The sequence below is a fragment of the Arachis ipaensis genome, chromosome B06, assembly GCF_000816755.2.
Source record: "Arachis ipaensis cultivar K30076 chromosome B06, Araip1.1, whole genome shotgun sequence".
NCBI lineage: Eukaryota > Viridiplantae > Streptophyta > Magnoliopsida > Fabales > Fabaceae > Arachis > Arachis ipaensis.
The window spans coordinates 17923884-17942137 of NC_029790.2; the positions used below are offsets into that span (position 1 = coordinate 17923884).

General features: G+C 37.5%; 4 protein-coding genes across 4 annotated transcripts; 2 read left to right on the forward strand and 2 right to left on the reverse strand.

The window, feature by feature from the left end:
* Positions 467–5351, forward strand: LOC107645709 (endoribonuclease Dicer homolog 2). Its single transcript, XM_016349790.2, has 11 exons — positions 467–698; positions 782–1032; positions 1112–1512; positions 1600–1703; positions 1846–2042; positions 2129–2338; positions 2512–2922; positions 3055–3333; positions 3549–3875; positions 4122–4302; positions 4426–5351. Exons 1-11 carry the CDS (start codon positions 686–688, stop codon positions 4908–4910), a joined length of 2859 nt encoding a protein of 952 aa, XP_016205276.1. The 5' UTR covers positions 467–685; the 3' UTR covers positions 4911–5351.
* On the reverse strand, positions 5531–8691 carry LOC107645708 (chitinase domain-containing protein 1). Its single transcript, XM_016349787.2, has 8 exons — positions 8155–8691; positions 7992–8065; positions 7824–7904; positions 7199–7283; positions 6983–7077; positions 6642–6729; positions 6130–6484; positions 5531–5953 (listed from the first exon to the last, which is right to left on the reverse strand). Exons 1-8 carry the CDS (start codon positions 8665–8667, stop codon positions 5694–5696), a joined length of 1551 nt encoding a protein of 516 aa, XP_016205273.1. The 5' UTR covers positions 8668–8691; the 3' UTR covers positions 5531–5693.
* Positions 8814–11494, forward strand: LOC107645707 (protein ROOT PRIMORDIUM DEFECTIVE 1). The gene is made up of 2 exons (XM_016349786.2): positions 8814–9237; positions 9497–11494. The coding sequence occupies exon 2, from the start codon at positions 9537–9539 to the stop codon at positions 11130–11132; it is 1596 nt and encodes a 531-aa protein (XP_016205272.1). The 5' UTR covers positions 8814–9237; positions 9497–9536; the 3' UTR covers positions 11133–11494.
* On the reverse strand, positions 15451–16592 carry LOC107645706 (abscisic acid receptor PYL9). Its single transcript, XM_016349785.2, has 2 exons — positions 16130–16592; positions 15451–16039 (listed from the first exon to the last, which is right to left on the reverse strand). Exons 1-2 carry the CDS (start codon positions 16457–16459, stop codon positions 15824–15826), a joined length of 546 nt encoding a protein of 181 aa, XP_016205271.1. The 5' UTR covers positions 16460–16592; the 3' UTR covers positions 15451–15823.

Below are 18254 nucleotides of genomic sequence, written 5' to 3' on the forward strand. Positions count from 1 at the left end.
ATTCAGAGACAGAAGAAAAGAAAGAAATAATAATAATAAAAAAATACAGCAACAACAACAGTAATAAAAAAACGACGATGAAAAAAAAAATATGTGAAAAAAGAAAAGTGTGTAATTTTAGGACACGTTATGTGAGGATATTTTATTGAGTTTTGATCAATTTGATTGAATTTAGTTGACAAAAATACTTAAATGTGTAACGAAATCGATATAATTAATATTTTAACATATATTTTTACATGAATCTAAAATATCTTCTATTTTTTTTAGAATTTACCAAACAAATCCAGTATTTAGTAAATAAAAAATCAAGTTTTTTTTTTTTTTTCAATATTCAAAACTATAATTCACATATTAGAGGATTAGTCAAGTAAAATAATAAGCTAATACACTTATAAAAAGTGAAGATGAGATCACAATATTGTGTGTGTTTGGTGTATCTCAACTCTCAACAAGTGTGGAGCACAATAGGAGTTGCCAAGAAAACAAAACACAAGAAAATCTCCCTCATAGTCATAGTCATCGTCGGTTGTCTTTCCATCTTCGGACACACACTCAACTAAGCACGCACCAAACAGCTTCTTCGTTAAGGCTCCGATCACCTTCTCTCATTGACTCAAAAGTCAAAACTTTGGTCAACTCTTAACAAGGTTACTCGAACTGTAATCCTGCACTACAACTTCTCATGGAAGAATTCGGTAACTCTGATTATTTTGAAATTGATACTTTGGCAATTAATTTTGGTTATGGTTCAGAATTGATATTTAATTGGATTTTGCAGTTAACGATGCATATATCCCTTCCGAACTGGTGAATTGTTCATCAGATGCTTGCACTGTAACATACTATTGCTACTTGATAGAGCTGAAGCAGGATTATGACGATCCCATAGGGGTTCATGACATTGTGCTTGCATTGAGGACTGAACTTGACCCTGAAATTGCAAGCACAAAATTCGAAATGCGCGTTGAAAGGGGAAACTTGTTATTAAGCCTCAGACAAGTAGAAACCATTCATCTTAGCCCACATTTGGTAGGATTACTTGTTCTCATTTCCTTGTAGCTGTGTTGTAGAAGATTTGAATTTGAATTTGAATGTTTTGATTCTGCAGGTTCAAAGATGTAGAAGATTTCAGACCACCCTCTTTAGGATCCTTCTGCATAACGATGATGTCTCAGATGAGTTCTGTTTGGGAGATGAACCCCAGATTGATTATCTTCTGCTGCCAGCTACCACACTGAACCAGAGGCTTTCGAATTCAAGTATTGATTGGAAGACTGTCTCTTCTGTTCCTTTTTTATCTGAAGATCAATGTAACTGCTGGTATTATCCTCATCCTGTGATGACCAAAACCGGATTGGTTTGCTCTTGCAAACTTCAAAATTGTGTGGTCAAAGCTTTCCACAATGGTTCTATTTATATCATTGATGGCATAATGGACTTGAATGGAAACTCGCGTCTGCGGAACGGAGGTAAGAGAGCTCCTACTTACAAGGAACACTTCAAAAACAAGTAAGTATGTTTTATAGCTTAGTCATCTGCTTATTTTGTTTCCCATTCAGGGCTATAGATAACTTGATTCTTGTTTCATATTTTCAGCTATGGTATTCAATTGCAGTTTGAAAATCAAACCCTACTTGATGCAAGGAGTCTTTTTAAGGTGAAAAATTACCTGCACAAGGGCAGACAAATGAAGCAGAAAGGTTAGCTTTAACCCTTAATAGTTAGCATATAGTTTGCTCATATCTTCTATATCTAGAATTCTATCTTTGGCCCTTTCATGCTTTATCAGATTAGGATTGAAAACAAATCAACTTATGTTCATGCCTGCATGTTCATTTTTAGGGTCGACGAGCATGATGCCTGCCGAACTGCCTCCAGAAGTTTGCTCCGTAATCATGTCACCAATATCAATTAGTACCATATATTCGTTTACATTTATTCCATCAATCATGCATCGGCTTGAGTCCTTGCTCATGGCTTTCGGATTGAAGAAGATGCTTTTGGATAATTGCATGCAAAAGGATATCCCAGTCTTCAAGGTGATTACCATTACATAATTTATTTATTTTATTATTATTATTATTATTATTATTTCTGTTTCAACTATCTGAATTATTCCCTGTAGCTATTGAAAGCAATCACTACAAAGGAATGTCAAGAAGACTATGATTGCGAGTCATTGGGGACACTTGGTAATTCTTTTTTAAGGTATGCAGCTACTCAACAGCTTTTTAAGACCAATCAAAACCTTCGAGAGGGCTCTCTTACTCAAATGAGGGACAAGATCATTTGCAATGCTGCTTTATTTACCTTTGGTTCTAGCCAAAGGCTTCCGGTATTGTTTTGTCCTTAATGTCTTTTTGTTATCATTTTACTAGTTTGTTATCTATACTCTCTACTTTATAAAACTTGGACAATACTTTTATTTTATCAGCATTCCGAGTATAGTAATAGTTTGTAACACAGATGGTCTAGAACTTTATCCCAATGGCTATATTTATGTTGCAGGGTTTTATTCGAAAAGGACATTTTAATCCAAAACAGTGGATTATACCAGGAGATAATTCCAAATTTCTCTCATTGACAGAAGAGGTTATTTCCAGCAGAACAAGAGTATATGTTTGTGGAATGAAAAGAAAAATGAAGCACAAGGTTGTTGCAGATGTTGTTGCGGCACTAATTGGTACCTTCGTTAGCACAGGACTGGGAGGTGAAGAAGCAGCTTTATCATTTATGAATTGGATTGGCATTAAGGTTGATACCAACGTTATACCATATGAGATCCACCTTAACGTTTCTCCGGAGAAGCTTGTAAATGTCACCCTTTTAGAATCCCTATTAAACTACATATTCCGAGAACCTTCCCTTTTAGTAGAAGCTCTGACTGATGGTTCTTACAACTGCACAGAAAATTATCAGGTACTTTCAAGTTTCAAGTTTCTATATGTACTAGTAAGAAGTAAGAACATTGTATGATTTTTCTTATCGAATCAGCACTGCTCATTTTCATTTGGTGTAACTGAATATTTTAAGTCTCAACTTGCACTGCAGCGACTAGAATTTCTTGGTGATGCAGTGCTGGACTATCTCATCACGCAGTATTTCTACAAGGAATATCACAACGAGTCGTCTGAACTTCTGACTATCATGAGGACCATATCTGTGACTAATGAATGCTTTGCACTTTCAGCCATTAGAGCTAAGCTGCATGAACACATAATCCGTGACTCAAAAGAACTAGACAAGCGAATTGCAGCAACCGTGAATGAAGTTGAGAAGTTGTCTGTAAAATCGACTTTTGGATGGGAATTGGACATATGTTTCCCTAATGTGAGCTTTTTGTCATTCAGTGCACTAACTCTTTGGGCTATCATAACAATTTCAAACACTTCTTATTCACATTACTGTCAAATTTGTAAATCTCTTCATCACTAAACTTTCCAATATGCAAAAAGAAGCATTTGGTGGATGGAAAGAACTGAATTGGCATTTTGTTTGTTTGTTTGTAATACAACTCCATGAAATAATATTTCTATTTTGGACAGGTGCTTGCAGATATTATAGAATCACTAGCTGGAGCCATTTATGTTGATTCAGGCTACAATAAGGAGGCTGTGTTCCAAAGTATAAGGCCTCTTTTGGAACCCCTAGTTACACCTGAAACGGCACAGCTTCAACCACTTGGGGAGTTGCATGAACTATGCCAAAGAGGAACCTATCAAAGGAAAAAGTCCCGGGTGGCATGTGGCAATGGCGTAACAGTTTCAATAGAAGTGAAAGCTAAGGAGATCACCTGCAAGCACACTGCTAAAGCCAACAATGAGAAGACAGCTGAAAAGGTAGCTTCCAAGGAAGTCATAAAACTCTTGAAGGTAACCAATTTTGACAGCATGCAATTTTTACTCTTCGGTTCACTATTTTGCATTCTTTCTGTTGTTTTGGTTTGTAAAAAACAGAAGGGATGTAACCAGGGCTTACACTATTTTTTAGCCACAATGATAAAAAAAAATTGTTGACCAAGTGCAAATAATAAAAGTGTTTATTAATATCTGATGTCCAAGCCCAAATAGATGGATCAATTAGGTTAATTACGATTTTCTTCTTGATGAGGGCAATAGGACAAGAATATTGGAGAGGATGCCTCCGGTCATGAAGAATGCCATGCTGAGGAGGAGCAACCTTGCATTGACAAGGACCAAGTTGAGGGAGAAAGTGCTGTGATTTGTGAGACACATTTTGAAGAAGAGGGCCCTCTTATCAATGAGATGCACTCCCAACAGCTTGAGTCGGCTTCCAATGGTAATGGTTCCTCCCTATTGTCTCTACCTTCTTCATTGCTCCCTTTCTGTTATCTTCTTATAACAAGTTATATAAACACACACATCCTCTCATGTGCTTCTTTTCCATTTATTTTTAATATAGGTGTTAGGAAAAGCTGTGAGATAAATTTTGAGGCTGAGCTTATTGCCTTGACACAGCAAGGTATTCTTAAAGTTGAGCATGTTCCTCTTCTTGCATCCTTCTTGACCGCTCAGCCCTCCATGCGCTTAACAGATCTTCCCTCAGTGCGCTGTAGCTTCGGCTACTATGTCTTATGGGAATTCTTGCACTATATTGAGTCTACACCTTTGAGAGTTCTTTTGGAGGATGGCTGTGCTCGTTTCTTGGGTTTCTTTGACGCTCTCTCCATGTTTCCTTTTGACATAACATGGCTCAACAAGTACAAGATGCAGATTGTTTCTCCTCCAGCGGATGCTCCTTCTCGAGCCTTAGAAAAGGCCGTCAAGGAGATAGAGATCATTGACCAACAGCTAGCCATTCTTCAGGCCAAGAAGGCTGACTTGCAAGAACGTGCATCAGAGTTAAGTTCTATATTGGATTCACCTTATTCTGTATTTCAGCAGTGACCACTGATAAGCGTTAAATACTTGTCAGATCTACACTTGCAGCCGTTTTATATCTATATTTCATGTGATGTTCATCACTTTGTGAAGTGAATTTTTGTGGTCTGAAGAACAGCAAGAAAGCTCTATAACAGAACGGGAAAGCAGTGTGAATCTTTTAGCGTACGGCACTGGTAAAATCAAGAGACTCAGTGCTGTTGTACCTTAAATAACATTACGGTAGCATATTGGGAAAAAAAGCCACCAAAAGTAACCCCAAGACCCAATAAGTTTTTCTTTTTTTGCATCTGTGATTCTGTTGCTAATTAATAGTCTAACATTAGTGCTGGAGAATATTAAGATTAATACTACCTGGCATAAAGTAGGTTTAAGTAAAACTTTTGTTCCAGGATCAAATAATTTTTCAGGACTTCCTACAACTTAATTTCATATCGAGTTATCTTCTTTTTTATGTTTTTCAATTTGCTTGACCTTGAAAGGTGTTATATAAATCGATTTACACTTTAAGTTTGGACTTTGGGGCATGTTCCCAGTTCCCACACGGCCATATCAGTTTTACGAATTTAGGGTATCGCATATTTCGCCCGTAGAGTTTCAATAAATGTAATAATTGAAAAAAGATATTTGGCCAATTTAAGTACAATTTAAAAAGGATAGTCTTGTAATTTTGAATACTAGAACATGCATTGAAGTAGGTTCTAATCTACAGAACTAACAGTAACAGCTACCTATTAACTCTGAATAAACGATTAAACCTGAACACAAGTATTAGGCATACATGGACTCTTACAGAAGGTCAAAAAAATAATCCAAACCTTGACCAATTTCCCAGATGGAGATACCACAACCCCATGAACGTGCTTCCTCTAACCGCAAAGAAATTGACTTCAAAGATGGGTAAAATACGGCATGCCTGATATCTCTGTCATCAGCGTAAAAGAAAAAATGTTCCCCACTGTTCTTATCCCACTGTAAATCAGGCCTGTGCTTTTCCAACAGCGCGAGGTAATCCCTTCCAATAATTGCTCCGCCACCCCCACCTGAATCTGTAATTTCACATTTTAACAAAAAGTTCTCACATAAAGTAAAAAAGGAAAAGAGAATCCTTATATAGATTGTCTTAAACTATCAAATAGAATCAATGCCACTCATGCAATGATGTATGGAACAATCAAAATGGTGACATAACGAAACTAAACAGAGAAAAGAGAGAGGAATTTACCCCTTGAAAGGGAGAAATCATTTCCATAGAAGTTGATGCCTAGAAGTATCTTGGAGGCAAGGCTATTTGATCTACTGCCGGAGTTGCCAAGCAGCAGCCGTAGAACAAATTGAATCCACTTCAATGGTGCATTAGGTCCTGGGTTATGAGGATTCGAGAAGTCATATGTCATTAACGAGAATCCATCTACAGCTTCACTTAGAGTCTCAAGATCTTTTGGACCAAAGTCATGCTCTTGCAGCCTCTCAGAAGATGGTGGACCTATAACATATATCAACTGCAGCCGCTGCTCATTATTTCTGTGCGAGCTTGTAGAATGCAGTGTCTCTCCAAGCTGTTTTACAAACTGCAGTGCCTGTGCTTGCAAAAGAAGAAGTGCCATATTGACAATCATACAATGAGCATTGAGCAAGAATAAGCTGAATTATGGGCAAGTTCCAAATCACAGCTTAGCTGTATCAAAAGTATCTAAAAAAGAAAAAAAAAAAAAAAAACAAGCATGAAATTCTCACCAAATTCCGTATGCTTGGATCATGCAAGATACCATAGGCTGCCCACCTTGACCATGATTCCAAGACAATACCATCATATCCCATTTCTCTACATAAGCACATCATTCACATGAAAAAATACAGAAATGAGAAAATGTATCATGGAAGGAAGTGTTTTATACATAGATCTGGAATGCAGAATATTTGCTGCCATTGGCAACTTCTGATAAACAACGTTTAGGTAAAAATGAATAATAGAATTACAAATGAGAAATTATTAGTAAAGATATATTTTGTCTGGGAACAATCAGAACCTTGCTCAAGATATATATCTATACTCTATAGAATCAATCAAAGCTTACTTGCACTCTGTTACTATGATATTAATAGCTTTGTTCCTTTGTTTCTTCTTCAGCAATTCTGCTGGAGATGCTTCCAGAACAACTCTTGGCAAGATCTACACAAAACAGAAAATAAAGGAAGGATAAGTGAAGCCCACTACAAATAAGGGCACAAGAATAGTTTAGAGCAGCTAAAAAAGTATAAGATTCAAAGTGTAGAGAAATAGTTAACTGTACCAAAGCTTCTCCCGCCTTTTTAAGATCTGAGATCCATCCTCTGTCAACATTATGTCTCCCCTCCAGAATCAAATTAGTCTGTTCGCTGGCAATAACAACTGATGAAGCAAAATCATAAAACAATATCCAAAAAGAAAAATCTCACTAGGAATCCCAGGATTTACCATCAGGTATTATCCACTAAAATTTCGATGTCGCGCAGAAAATAAATATATTAACAAGGATGGTGAAAGATTGAGTAAGAAAGTTGATGAGCTGGATGATAGTTAGTTAGAATTGGTTTAGAATCAGTTACTGTTAGTTATGCCAGGCAGGCAGTGTATGTGATAGTTAGTTAGTCAGTTGTTAGTTAGAAGGAGAAACTTATTGTTCAAGCCAGAGCAATAACTCACTGATTCAATCATCAATAAAAAATATCTTTTCAGATGGAAAACATTTTCATGATACTTCAGGTTAATGTCAGTTCAAATCGACCCTGGTTATGCTATTCCTCAAAGGAAGGAAGGCGTGCCAGATCAGCGTGCGATTTGAATAACAGAGGCCACACTCTAAAGCTGATAGAAATTTAGTGGAAGTTGCAAAATTACATTTCTTGAGTAAAGTTATTTAGGACAGAGGTGCATACCTCTTTAATTCATACCAGACAGGCGATAAATGCGTAAACTTAGAGTTGAACCTTTTGGCCATTTCATAACCATGAGAATTCCTGTGATATTTAAGATTCAGAATGCAGAATGACATGGAAAAGAACTCACTATATAGCAGACAGATTCGTGAAAGAAAATGGTAATACCAGGGAGTAATGTAAGCAAGCACGGGATAAGTATAATGGCGCTGAGAAATATTTTGCGACGCTCTGGAGTTCTCCTGATTCATTCACAAATCGCAATTACATGTGAATGCTTTCTCGGCAGCCAAACAGAAACAGTGTAGTTTTGGGCGAAAAGGATACTCACAGAGAGAACATCGCGGTAGTTGACATCCGCTGTGACGAGGCCTCGTGAATAAACATATGATCCCTTATGCGAAGAAGAAGAAGAAGAAGAAGAAGAAGAAGAAGAAGAAGAAGATTCTCTCAAGCGGTAAACGACCACGGCAATGACGGAGGACACGAAGAAGAAGAACAAGAACAAGATTACTAGTTTGCTGCCATCAGGAGCTGAATTAGCTCGCTCGAGTTGCCTGGAAGATGAGTGGATTCGGTTTTCACGGCGACCCGAACTCGGGCCGGATCGCTGATCTCGCTTCTTCGCCATTTTGAACTTCCAGTCGATTGCAAAGCTCAGCCACACCCACCCACACCCACACGGCCACACATACTGGCCTCTGTGTCTAGGCTTGGCAATTTCCCTGGCGGGCCGGGTACCCGCGTCCCGCCCGGACGGATATGGGGAGGATTTTCTACCGCGGGAACGGGAGACGGGGACGCGAGAAATAAATGGGCGGGTCCCCGCCCCGTGTGTATCCATCCATACAGTACCCGTATATACGAAATGACTAAAATACCACTATTATATATACTAGTTTTGAAAAACCCTAAATCCCTAACCCTTCTCTTTGCCGTCCCTCCCTCTCATCTCAGATTCTCTCCTCTCAAAATTGAAACCCAAATTTCAGATTTTCTCCACCTCTCCTCTCACCGTCGTCCGCCACCCTCCTCCCCTCTCACCGCCACGCTCCTCCCCTCTATCCGCTACCCCCTCCCACTCTCCAGGTCACCGCAGAATCGTCGTCGCGCGCCTGACACCCAGCCCGAGCAGAACGTCGTCATCGCGCTCCTGACCCCCAGCCGAGGAGAACGTCGTTGTCGCGCGCCTGAGGAGAATCGTCAGACGCAGAATCGTCGCCGTCTTCGTCGCGTCAGAGGAGAATCGTCTTCGTCGCCGTCCAGCAAGCTCGTCAGAGGCAGAATCGTCTTCTGAAGCTCTCCGCTGGGGCTGAAACTCGTTCCTCCCGCGTCGGCGATCGCTCCTTTGTCTCCTCCCGTCGCTCGCAGCAAGCCCCGCCTGAAGCTGTCCAATGCCACACACTTCTTTCAGGTTCAAGTCCCTGTCGGAAGCTCTTCCCTGTTCTCTTACTGTCTTATATATATATATGAAATTATCAACATATGGATTGTCATTTACACCTGTTAAATTTCTTTTTTTACTGTGAATCTGTTGTAGTATTTAGTGTTGTTTATGTGATTGAGGGATTGCTAATAGGTGATTGAGAGATTTTGTAATCGTTGCTTATTGTTCATTGAATTTTTGTTTCTGAGATTTTGTTGCTGTACTCAGATTTTGTTCCTTTGTTTAGGGTTATGTGAAGTGAGTAAGGTTGGTAGCAGCTACATCACATGGTGATGGACCCTAAATTCTTGCTCCCGTTATCCAAATTCTCTTCATCACACGCTTCTTTACCCTTGTTTATTTCAAATCAACTTCCTTTCCGGCAAAACTCAAACCTTTCCGCCAAACCGTGTTGTTCCCTCCAAAAGTCTCAATTTTGGGGTAGGGATTTGAATTCGGTTGTGTTACCGGCAAATGTTAATAGCATTAGAAAGGTGCATGCCCCCTCGCCCTTTGGGCCAATAAGGGCAGCTGTGAAGAGAAGGAAAGAGCTTCCCTTTGATAATGTGATTCAGAGGGACAAGAAGCTCAAGTTTGTTCTCAAGATAAGGAAGATTTTGGTGAGTCAACCCAACCGCATCATGTCGCTTAAGCAGCTTGGTAAGTTCCGAAGGGATTTGGGTCTGGATAAGAGGAGGCGGCTTATTGCTTTGTTGAAGAAATTCCCTGCGGTGTTTGAGATTATGGAAGAAGGGGTTTACTCTCTCAAGTTCAGGATGACACCAGAGGCTGAAAGGCTTTATTTTGAAGAGTTGAAGGTTAGGAATGAGATGGAGGATTTGGTTATTACAAAGCTGAGGAAACTGTTGATGATGTCGCTCGAAAGGCGGATATTGTTGGAGAAGATAGCTCATCTCAAGACTGATTTGGGTCTCCCACAAGAATTCCGCGACACCGTTTGTCACAGGTACCCGCAGTACTTCAAAGTTGTTGCAACCGAGAGAGGCCCTGCTCTGGAGTTGACACATTGGGATCCTGAGCTTGCAGTTTCTGCAGCTGAGCTATCTGCAGAGGAAAATCGGATTCGGGAATTGGAAGAGCAGAATTTGATCATAGATAGACCTCTCAAGTTCAACAGGGTCAAGCTTCCTAAAGGTCTTAATCTTTCTAAGGGTGAGATGAGGAAGATCATGCGTTTCAGAGATATACCTTATATATCGCCATACTCGGATTTCTCAGAGATTAAACCAGGAACACCAGAGAAAGAGAAGCATGCTTGTGGTGTTGTACATGAGATATTGAGCCTCACTCTTGAGAAGCGAACCCTCATTGATCACCTTACTCATTTTCGAGAGGAGTTCAGATTCTCTCAGCAACTGAGGGGGATGTTGATAAGGCATCCTGATATGTTTTATGTCTCCTTGAAAGGAGACAGGGATTCTGTGTTTCTGAGGGAAGGTTATCGTGATTCGCAGTTGGTAGACAAGGATCGTCTGTTGCTAATAAAGGAAAAGCTTCGCTCTCTGGTTAATGTTCCACGATTTCCCAAGCGAGGTGCTTCCAGAAGGGTTGGAGATGGTATGGAAGACACAGCTGGCACTACCAGAGAAGATGAAAGTGGTGAAGAGGAAGAACACTGGTCAGATCTTGATAGTTTTATGAGTGATGATGGATTTGAAGAAGACAATGATGGCCAAGACGATGACTGGAGCAATGATGACGATGACGACGACGATGATACACCACCTGATTTTGATGAGGATGATGGAATATTGGAGATTTCACAAGGAAAGACGATTAAACAAGCTGAAGATTCAACGGCAAATGACAAAAAAGTCCTTGCTCCTGTGTTCCCTGACGGTCGTCCCAGAGAACGGTGGTAGTCTTTCTAGATCTTTCAAGCTGGAATCTTTTATGCAAGACAGCATCTGGCTTTAACTTTGGATTAGCTGGATGATTTTGTGATCAATGTTGTACGCCAAGAATTTGACTTGTCTACCTTGGACACATATGATGCTTTCTCTTACTAATGAGTATTCTTCATTGTCCATTTACAGTTCTTGTCTGTAAGCAATAATAGCAGTTGATGTTATGTCCAGACTCCAGACCAATACTAGAGATTTTTTGTATAGCCTACCACCTGCTGTACTGTATAATGGATTGATACTTCTTAGACATGGTTATATGTTCAACAGGGTGATATCCACTTTTCCGTGAATTCTTTCTATTGATTTCTCGTTGAAATTTGCATGTTGGACATCTATGACTGCTTTTTTTTCAGAATTCAGATTAACAATTCATTGCATTACAAGTGTTATAAGGCAAAATCTTGTCGTATGGGTTTAAACTTTAAAGGGTGTTTTTGTTGGAGTGTTGAATCCACTCCACAATTCTAAGTTTTCATTTTCTTGATTTTGCCCGTGTAGTGATGACAATTAATATATGTAAGACGTTTTTAATCCCTCAATGATCGAGGTGTTTTCTCTTTCCACCATTGCGCCCTCCTTGCTCTATTTTAATACATATAAATATACAATGTTGAAGAGGAGAGAATCTCAGAAAATTTTGGCTTGGTTATTGATTAACTATAGTAATGTGTCATGCTTCGTTGAGGACAGGATTGTGGCGGTCACTTACTATTTATGATGTTCATGCTTGTGAAGCCTCCTATAATTGATTTACTCTAAGTAAATTCAATTATAGAGTTCAGAAAGAGAATAAAAATGAACTAATTTTGAGTGTCTTTGACAGAAGGTGACAAGAAATGTTGAAAATTGGAGACAAGTTTTTTTTTATTTTTATTTGGATGTAACTTAAGTAACCCTTCCTCTGTTTGAGTTTCAGTTGTTCCAAGAGGAAGAATGAGATGCAGCCTTTCACATAACCCCTTTCCATTACATGTAGTCATGTAGCAAGCTGCTGCTGAATCTAGAAGGTAGCTACAAAGCTATGACATAATGACCTGAACAGAATAATCACTTTTATTAGTATGTTCATTCTTAGAATATTATGGCAATTTGGCAGAGGCTATTGGAGTATGTATCTCTTCTTTGTCTAATATTAGTTTCAATTTTCAACTTAGATGCACACTCATAATATGAATATTGATAGCTTAGTTCCATTGAGAATTTAAGCTGGCAAGAAAAGGAACTTATCAATGTATGTTGCTGTCTTAGATGGATACACTTTTCATTATATTATTAGAGTTTATCTATATTCTTATGCATAATGTTCATAAATGTACCGATGTTTATATTAATGTTGTTCTAGATTCTGGATCAGAAGCACTTGTTTCATCACTATGAACATGTTTGTACCATCCTGCCTGAGAAATTGAATTTATTTACATTAAAAATATTACTTGGTTCATTGGATTTGAGGACAAAATTATCATATGGAAATACTAGATTTTGATGTTCATAACATATTTTGGCTGTTACTCTTGGGATTGCTGCAGCTACCAGACTCGGTGCATTAGCTTTTACTGAGGTTGACTTGACTTTACATGCTATTTCTCTCTCTTTTTCTCAAGAAAAATTATATTCCGACATATCTACACCGATGTAGAACTTATTGTTGATTCTGTTATTCTATCTATACTGTTCAGATAGAAACATTTCTCCAACTTTTAGGATCAGCTGCAATTATTCAGTTTGCTAGCAGGGAGCTTCTATATGCTGAGGTAAGTACAGTGGAGTCATCAAATTGTCTATGGATACAATGTATGTTTGTACATGAGGCATACCATATATGTTATTTTATTTTATATGACAGGAACGAAAGCAAACACTACAACAGATCAATGAATTCTTGAACACCAAGATTTCCCCTGAGGAGCTTGGTGATGAAATAAAGGTACTTCTAAAACACTATAGTATAGCTACTTCTAAAGCACTGCTTAATGCAAATCTCATTTCTGCCCGCTTCACATCCTGTTGTTCTTGTATGGTTGTGAACATTAGCAAATTGGAAAGGCTTTTCTACCTACTTGCACCAACAATAAGGTTCTCCCTGCACCATCAGAACAAGCCCCAGAGCCTACTATGGCAGATATGACTGTACAGAAAGCAGAAGCTACTCCTGACACTATATGAGTCCAAAGTATACACAGTAGCACCCTTGCTCCAGAAATAAATTTGGCTGAAGTTAAGGCACAATTGGTTCCAGGGACTCCAAGTCTCCAACACCCCTTTCACCATACACCAGTGTATGTCTCAACTCTCAACTTCATTGCTTCATAAAATTTTCACTTCTGTATTGGTTAGATTTACTTATAGCAGCCAATTTTCTCGGAACTGATCTTCCATTTATGATTTTGTTTGGTAACTAACCATAACCATTGCCAATTTTCTTTACATATGCTTGTTGTTCTTCATGTTCATCAGTGTTGCCCTTTTTTCCTTCTCTGCTTTGCAGTATCCTGATTTGTAGCCTCCAACATCTCCCACCCCTTTACAGCCCAATTTACAGACAGCAGAAGCTACTCCTCCAGACACTATATCCGAGTCCAAAGTAGAGGCAGTAGCAGCACCTGCTCCTGAAATAAATTTGGCCAAAGTTAAGGCACAAGTACCTCCAGCAACACCAAGGCCCCTTTCACCATACCCAAGTGTATGTCCCAACTTCCATGCTTCATAAACTTTTAACTTCCTTTGACTGTTACCAATATACATAGTTCTTTTATCTCTGCCTATTTCTATGATTTCTGTCGAAGTTTGAAGCTTTTAGCATGGAAGTTTTAGTCCTGTATAGTATAACTTTTAGCTTTTGTGTCCATGGTTTTGATGAGAAATTTTGTACTACCTTGTTCCTAAAATAATTAATGAATTAGGAGATTGTTAATATAATTTTCTATATATATGCTTATCCTCCCTTCTTTCTCTTTTTGAATTGCAGTATCCTGATTTCAAGCCTCCAACATCTCCTATCCCTTCACAGCCCTAGAGTTTCGTTGTTTTAGGCCGTGAAGAGAATTATATATATAGCAGGGAATCGTTTGTGTAAAATTTCCAGCACCATATCAAAATCTATATATACAATGCAATGGTCTTGCCACATGAAAATCTTAAAACTTACCTAGCATTTTAGGTTGAAGATCCATGCGGCAGGTTGTATTATTTACAATCTTTTATGAGTGCTCTTCAATTTATGCTACTTTCTACAATCTTTTTGTAATTGATGGATAGTTTATAGAGTTGACTTTCATTGAAATTTATGTGTTGGACATCTATGACTGCTTTTTCCCCCACGCAAATCACTTGAAACATTCACACAAAACAAGAAGGGGTGCGTGTGGTGTGTGTGTGACCATATATACCCTTGCATAGAGGCATGCCTCTATTGATGATGTACTCAACTTCATGCAGGTAGCCTGAGTTAAAAAAAAGTTTCAGGATATGATCTTGAGCAAATTGGTTGTTCGCTCTCCCTCAAAGGCTTCCAAGTTCCTGCACTGCCTAGTGTAGTCTTCACCGTAAAATGGCAAGGCAGGTTTAGTTGGATGTCTTTGAAGGGGCTACGAACAACTTTCATGTTGCTTATATGATTTACTTTGGTAACTGTCATGCACTCTTCTCGCCAAGAGGAGGTTGAACTTTCAATGGATTTCAACATGAGTCTTTCCAAATCAATATGTTGTTCTTGGTCTTCAGGTGGCAAATTCCGGATTAAGAATCCTTTGTTGCTCTTGTGTGCATGTTCACATTTCTGATTAATGCAACATGAAGACCCTCGAACCTTGATAAAAGGCAACTATATTTTTTTTAAGGTTGATTCATATTAAGCAAAAGATTTACTAGTGTTTTCTTTCTTTTTATGATGCAATTTCAAGAATGACCATGTGTGATATTTAACCGAGGAATAAAATGCATTTTGGTGGTGAGATCTGTCGCAGCTGCTGACGAATTGTGGAGTATCCGGTTCCAAACTGCGTAAGCTTAATGTATCCAAATGTGTGGATGAAGATTTAAAGGTAGATTCATGAGATTTGCCTATTTACATTTCCCTTGGGATCTTTTTTGAAGGTAAATATGATAATTACTTTAGTCCCATCAGTTATCCACCTTCCACCCTAGTATTATGAATCAATTCTTTTTGTCTTTTGCTTAGGTAGAACTCATAGGACTATTGATTATGAATTATGATACTATACTTCAATAGGCAAAAGTGTAATCCATGAAGAGAAGAACTAAATTCTACAAGAGCAGAATCAAACTTTGGTGTTCTAAACATAAAATCCAAAGCAAGGAAAATGTATAATAGATAACCAGATATCTTACATAAACTACAATACTCATACAAAAGCAGCAACCAGCAAGGTTCAATACACTATCTCCTGCTATCCTCTAGCCACAGATACGAAACATTGAAGACTGCAGAGTGTGTTTTTCACTCCCAACAAAAATATTTACAAAGTAACACACACCACACCACCATTCACTAAAAGCAGCAAGAACATAGCAGAGAAAACCAACTAGCTAGTAGCTACTCCGATCACAACGCCTACTAGAAAATCTCGTCCAACTCATGAATTGGGATGATCATGAACTGTACAAAGCCGGGTACCAAAATAGCCTCATTGGTTGATGAGATGATCGTAATCCTGCATAGCCATCCTCTCAGAAACCGTAGCTAAGGAGCTTAGGTTGCACCTGATGAGAGCCTCCACAAAGTAACAAGTCTCATCAACGGTGTTCCCATCTGGCACATCGACGACGAAGGATTCTATCACCATTGTTCCCGGTCTTCCCTCGATGACCTCCGGATGGACAGTAATCAGGGAGGAGTAGTTCTGCAAATTCCAGAAAACAAAGATGAAGAGGTTAGCATTGGTTCAGGGTATGATGATGGAACAAGTAAGTAATAGGAATAGTGAATATACGTTGAGTCTATGGTCACCACCAACGATGGTGACACCAAGAATACGTTGGTGATCGTCGAGTTGTTCCAAGCGCTCGGTGCTGGTGGTGGCAGGGAGGCCGGATTTAACGTTGACTTGTCTGAGGGAACCAACAGCAAGGTCCCCTTGACCTTGTGGGTGTACGGTACACCTGCTAACAAAAGGTTTATACTTCTGCGGCTCGTCGAATCTTCGAACCAGCGACCACACCACAGGAGCAGGCGCCTTGATGTGCTTCACCAGAGCAGAACTGCACTGCTGAGGCTGAGGCTGATGCCTATTATGATGCATCCTAATATATTCACTCTCCATGTCTTGATGTTGTTGTTTGTAGGGTGCACAGTGAAGTGAAGAGAAGGAAAGAAGGGATAAGCTTAGGAAGCTCTGCTACTCACAAAATTAGATTCCTTACAAAAACTAATCTGCACTCACTCAACCAACCGACACTCAACCCCCCTCTTCTTATATTTGCTTTTTTTTTTTCTTTTTTTTTTCTTTTTTTAATGGAAGTGAGACGAGTAATATTCTCAAACATGGTAATTTTTTATTTTTTTAAATGGTTTAATTATTCTATAGATCTCTATCTTTTTACAAAATTTTTAATTAAATCTCTATATTTTTTTTTAATTAGGTTTTTGTACCAATTTTTTTTTCAATTAGGTTCCTCTTAACAGTAATTGGTTTAATTATATAGGGAACCAATTAAGAAAAAAAATTGGTGCAGGGACTCAAATAAAAAGAAAAAAAAATATAAAGACTTAATTAAAAATAAAATTTGGTGCAAGGACTCAATTAAAAAGAAAAAAAACATAGAAATCTAATTGAAAATTTCGCGAAACTATAAAAACTAACAGAGTAATTAAACCTTTTTAAATTTGTGAAAAAGTACAAATTAGAGAATCTGATGTATTTTTAAATTTTTAAATTTTTTGAAATAGAAATTGAACGGTTTGATTTAAAAATTAAAATGTCTAATTTTTTTATTTTATCATCCAATTATTTTTATTCCTTTTAGAAATTAGAAGGTCTGATGTCTTTACTCCAAATTAAATTATTATATTTGAGATTAACATCCTAATTTTCTATAATTCAAAAAAATATTATTGTCAATCCAATATCAAAATAAAAAGTATCATATCTTCTCCTCTTTTATTTTTATATCTTCACTCTTGTACTACAAAAATATAAGAAAAATGTTAGACAAATAAACTATTTTTGTAATTAAGTTTAATTAAATTTTTTATATATTTTTTTCTTCTTTTTTCAACTAAAATTCTAAATTACCAATTCTTAAGTTATTGAACTAATTTAATTAAATTTGCTAAAATGATTTGGTCATGCGTAAATATAAATATATTGTTAGAAGCCAATACTTTTAGTGAAAAGACTAGAAAATTGGTTAGCGTTGGTTTAGATATAATACAAATAGATCTGAAAAATGTTGGTTTATTTAACTTATTATATAGTAATCTTTAAAAATTTAAGATGATCATATCCTACTTTCTTTTTTGCTCATTATTGTTGTGCTAATTTTTTATTGTTATTATTTAAAGAGTCATGTTTGGTTAGAATTTTTATTTTTTGGACACTTTTAAGCATTATTCTTTTTACTAAATAAACGAATTTGAATTCCATTCTTTAGTTAAGAAAATTAGTTAAATATGTAATCTAAACCAAATAAAGCTAACAAAAAGTGATTAGTGACATTTTGTTTGATTCATATCTAAAGGAACAAAGGTTGGGCAAGTGGATTTATAGCTATATTATATTATTATATGTTACAACTTGCATCCTTGGATTAGAATAGATGCCACCACTTGACAAACAATAGGAAACATATGTGTATGGCGCATTATCAAATACCGTCCACTTAGAGATAGTAGAAAGAAAAATAATAATAATAAAATAAAATAAGAACCCAACTTTCCCAGCTTCAGTTGCATTGAGTTACGAATGTGATTGTCATCGAAACTTTAGAGTACGGTAAATTTTAAAATGTTAGATTTAATTGTATTTGTATAATTTTTTGAAATATTTAAAAATGTTGTAAATAATTTTAGAATATTTTAGAATGTTTTAGAAAAATTTAAAAAATTCTAAAAGATTT

Coding starts and splice junctions, on each gene's coding strand:
- LOC107645708 (XM_016349787.2), bottom strand. CDS start 8,667: ATGGATACACACGGGGCGGGGACCCGCCCATTTATTTCTCGCGTCCCC. Junction 7,284..7,823: donor GTCTGGTATGAATTAAAGAG/GTATGCACCTCT, acceptor TGTTATTGCCAG/CGAACAGACTAATTTGATTC. Junction 6,485..6,641: donor ATCCAAGCATACGGAATTTG/GTGAGAATTTCA, acceptor TTGCAAGCACAG/GCACTGCAGTTTGTAAAACA.
- LOC107645707 (XM_016349786.2), top strand. CDS start 9,537: ATGGTGATGGACCCTAAATTCTTGCTCCCGTTATCCAAATTCTCTTCA.
- LOC107645709 (XM_016349790.2), top strand. Junction 1,033..1,111: donor TTCATCTTAGCCCACATTTG/GTAGGATTACTT, acceptor TTGATTCTGCAG/GTTCAAAGATGTAGAAGATT. Junction 2,923..3,054: donor ACTGCACAGAAAATTATCAG/GTACTTTCAAGT, acceptor CTTGCACTGCAG/CGACTAGAATTTCTTGGTGA.
- LOC107645706 (XM_016349785.2), bottom strand. CDS start 16,459: ATGGAGAGTGAATATATTAGGATGCATCATAATAGGCATCAGCCTCAG. Junction 16,040..16,129: donor GTGGTGACCATAGACTCAAC/GTATATTCACTA, acceptor TGGAATTTGCAG/AACTACTCCTCCCTGATTAC.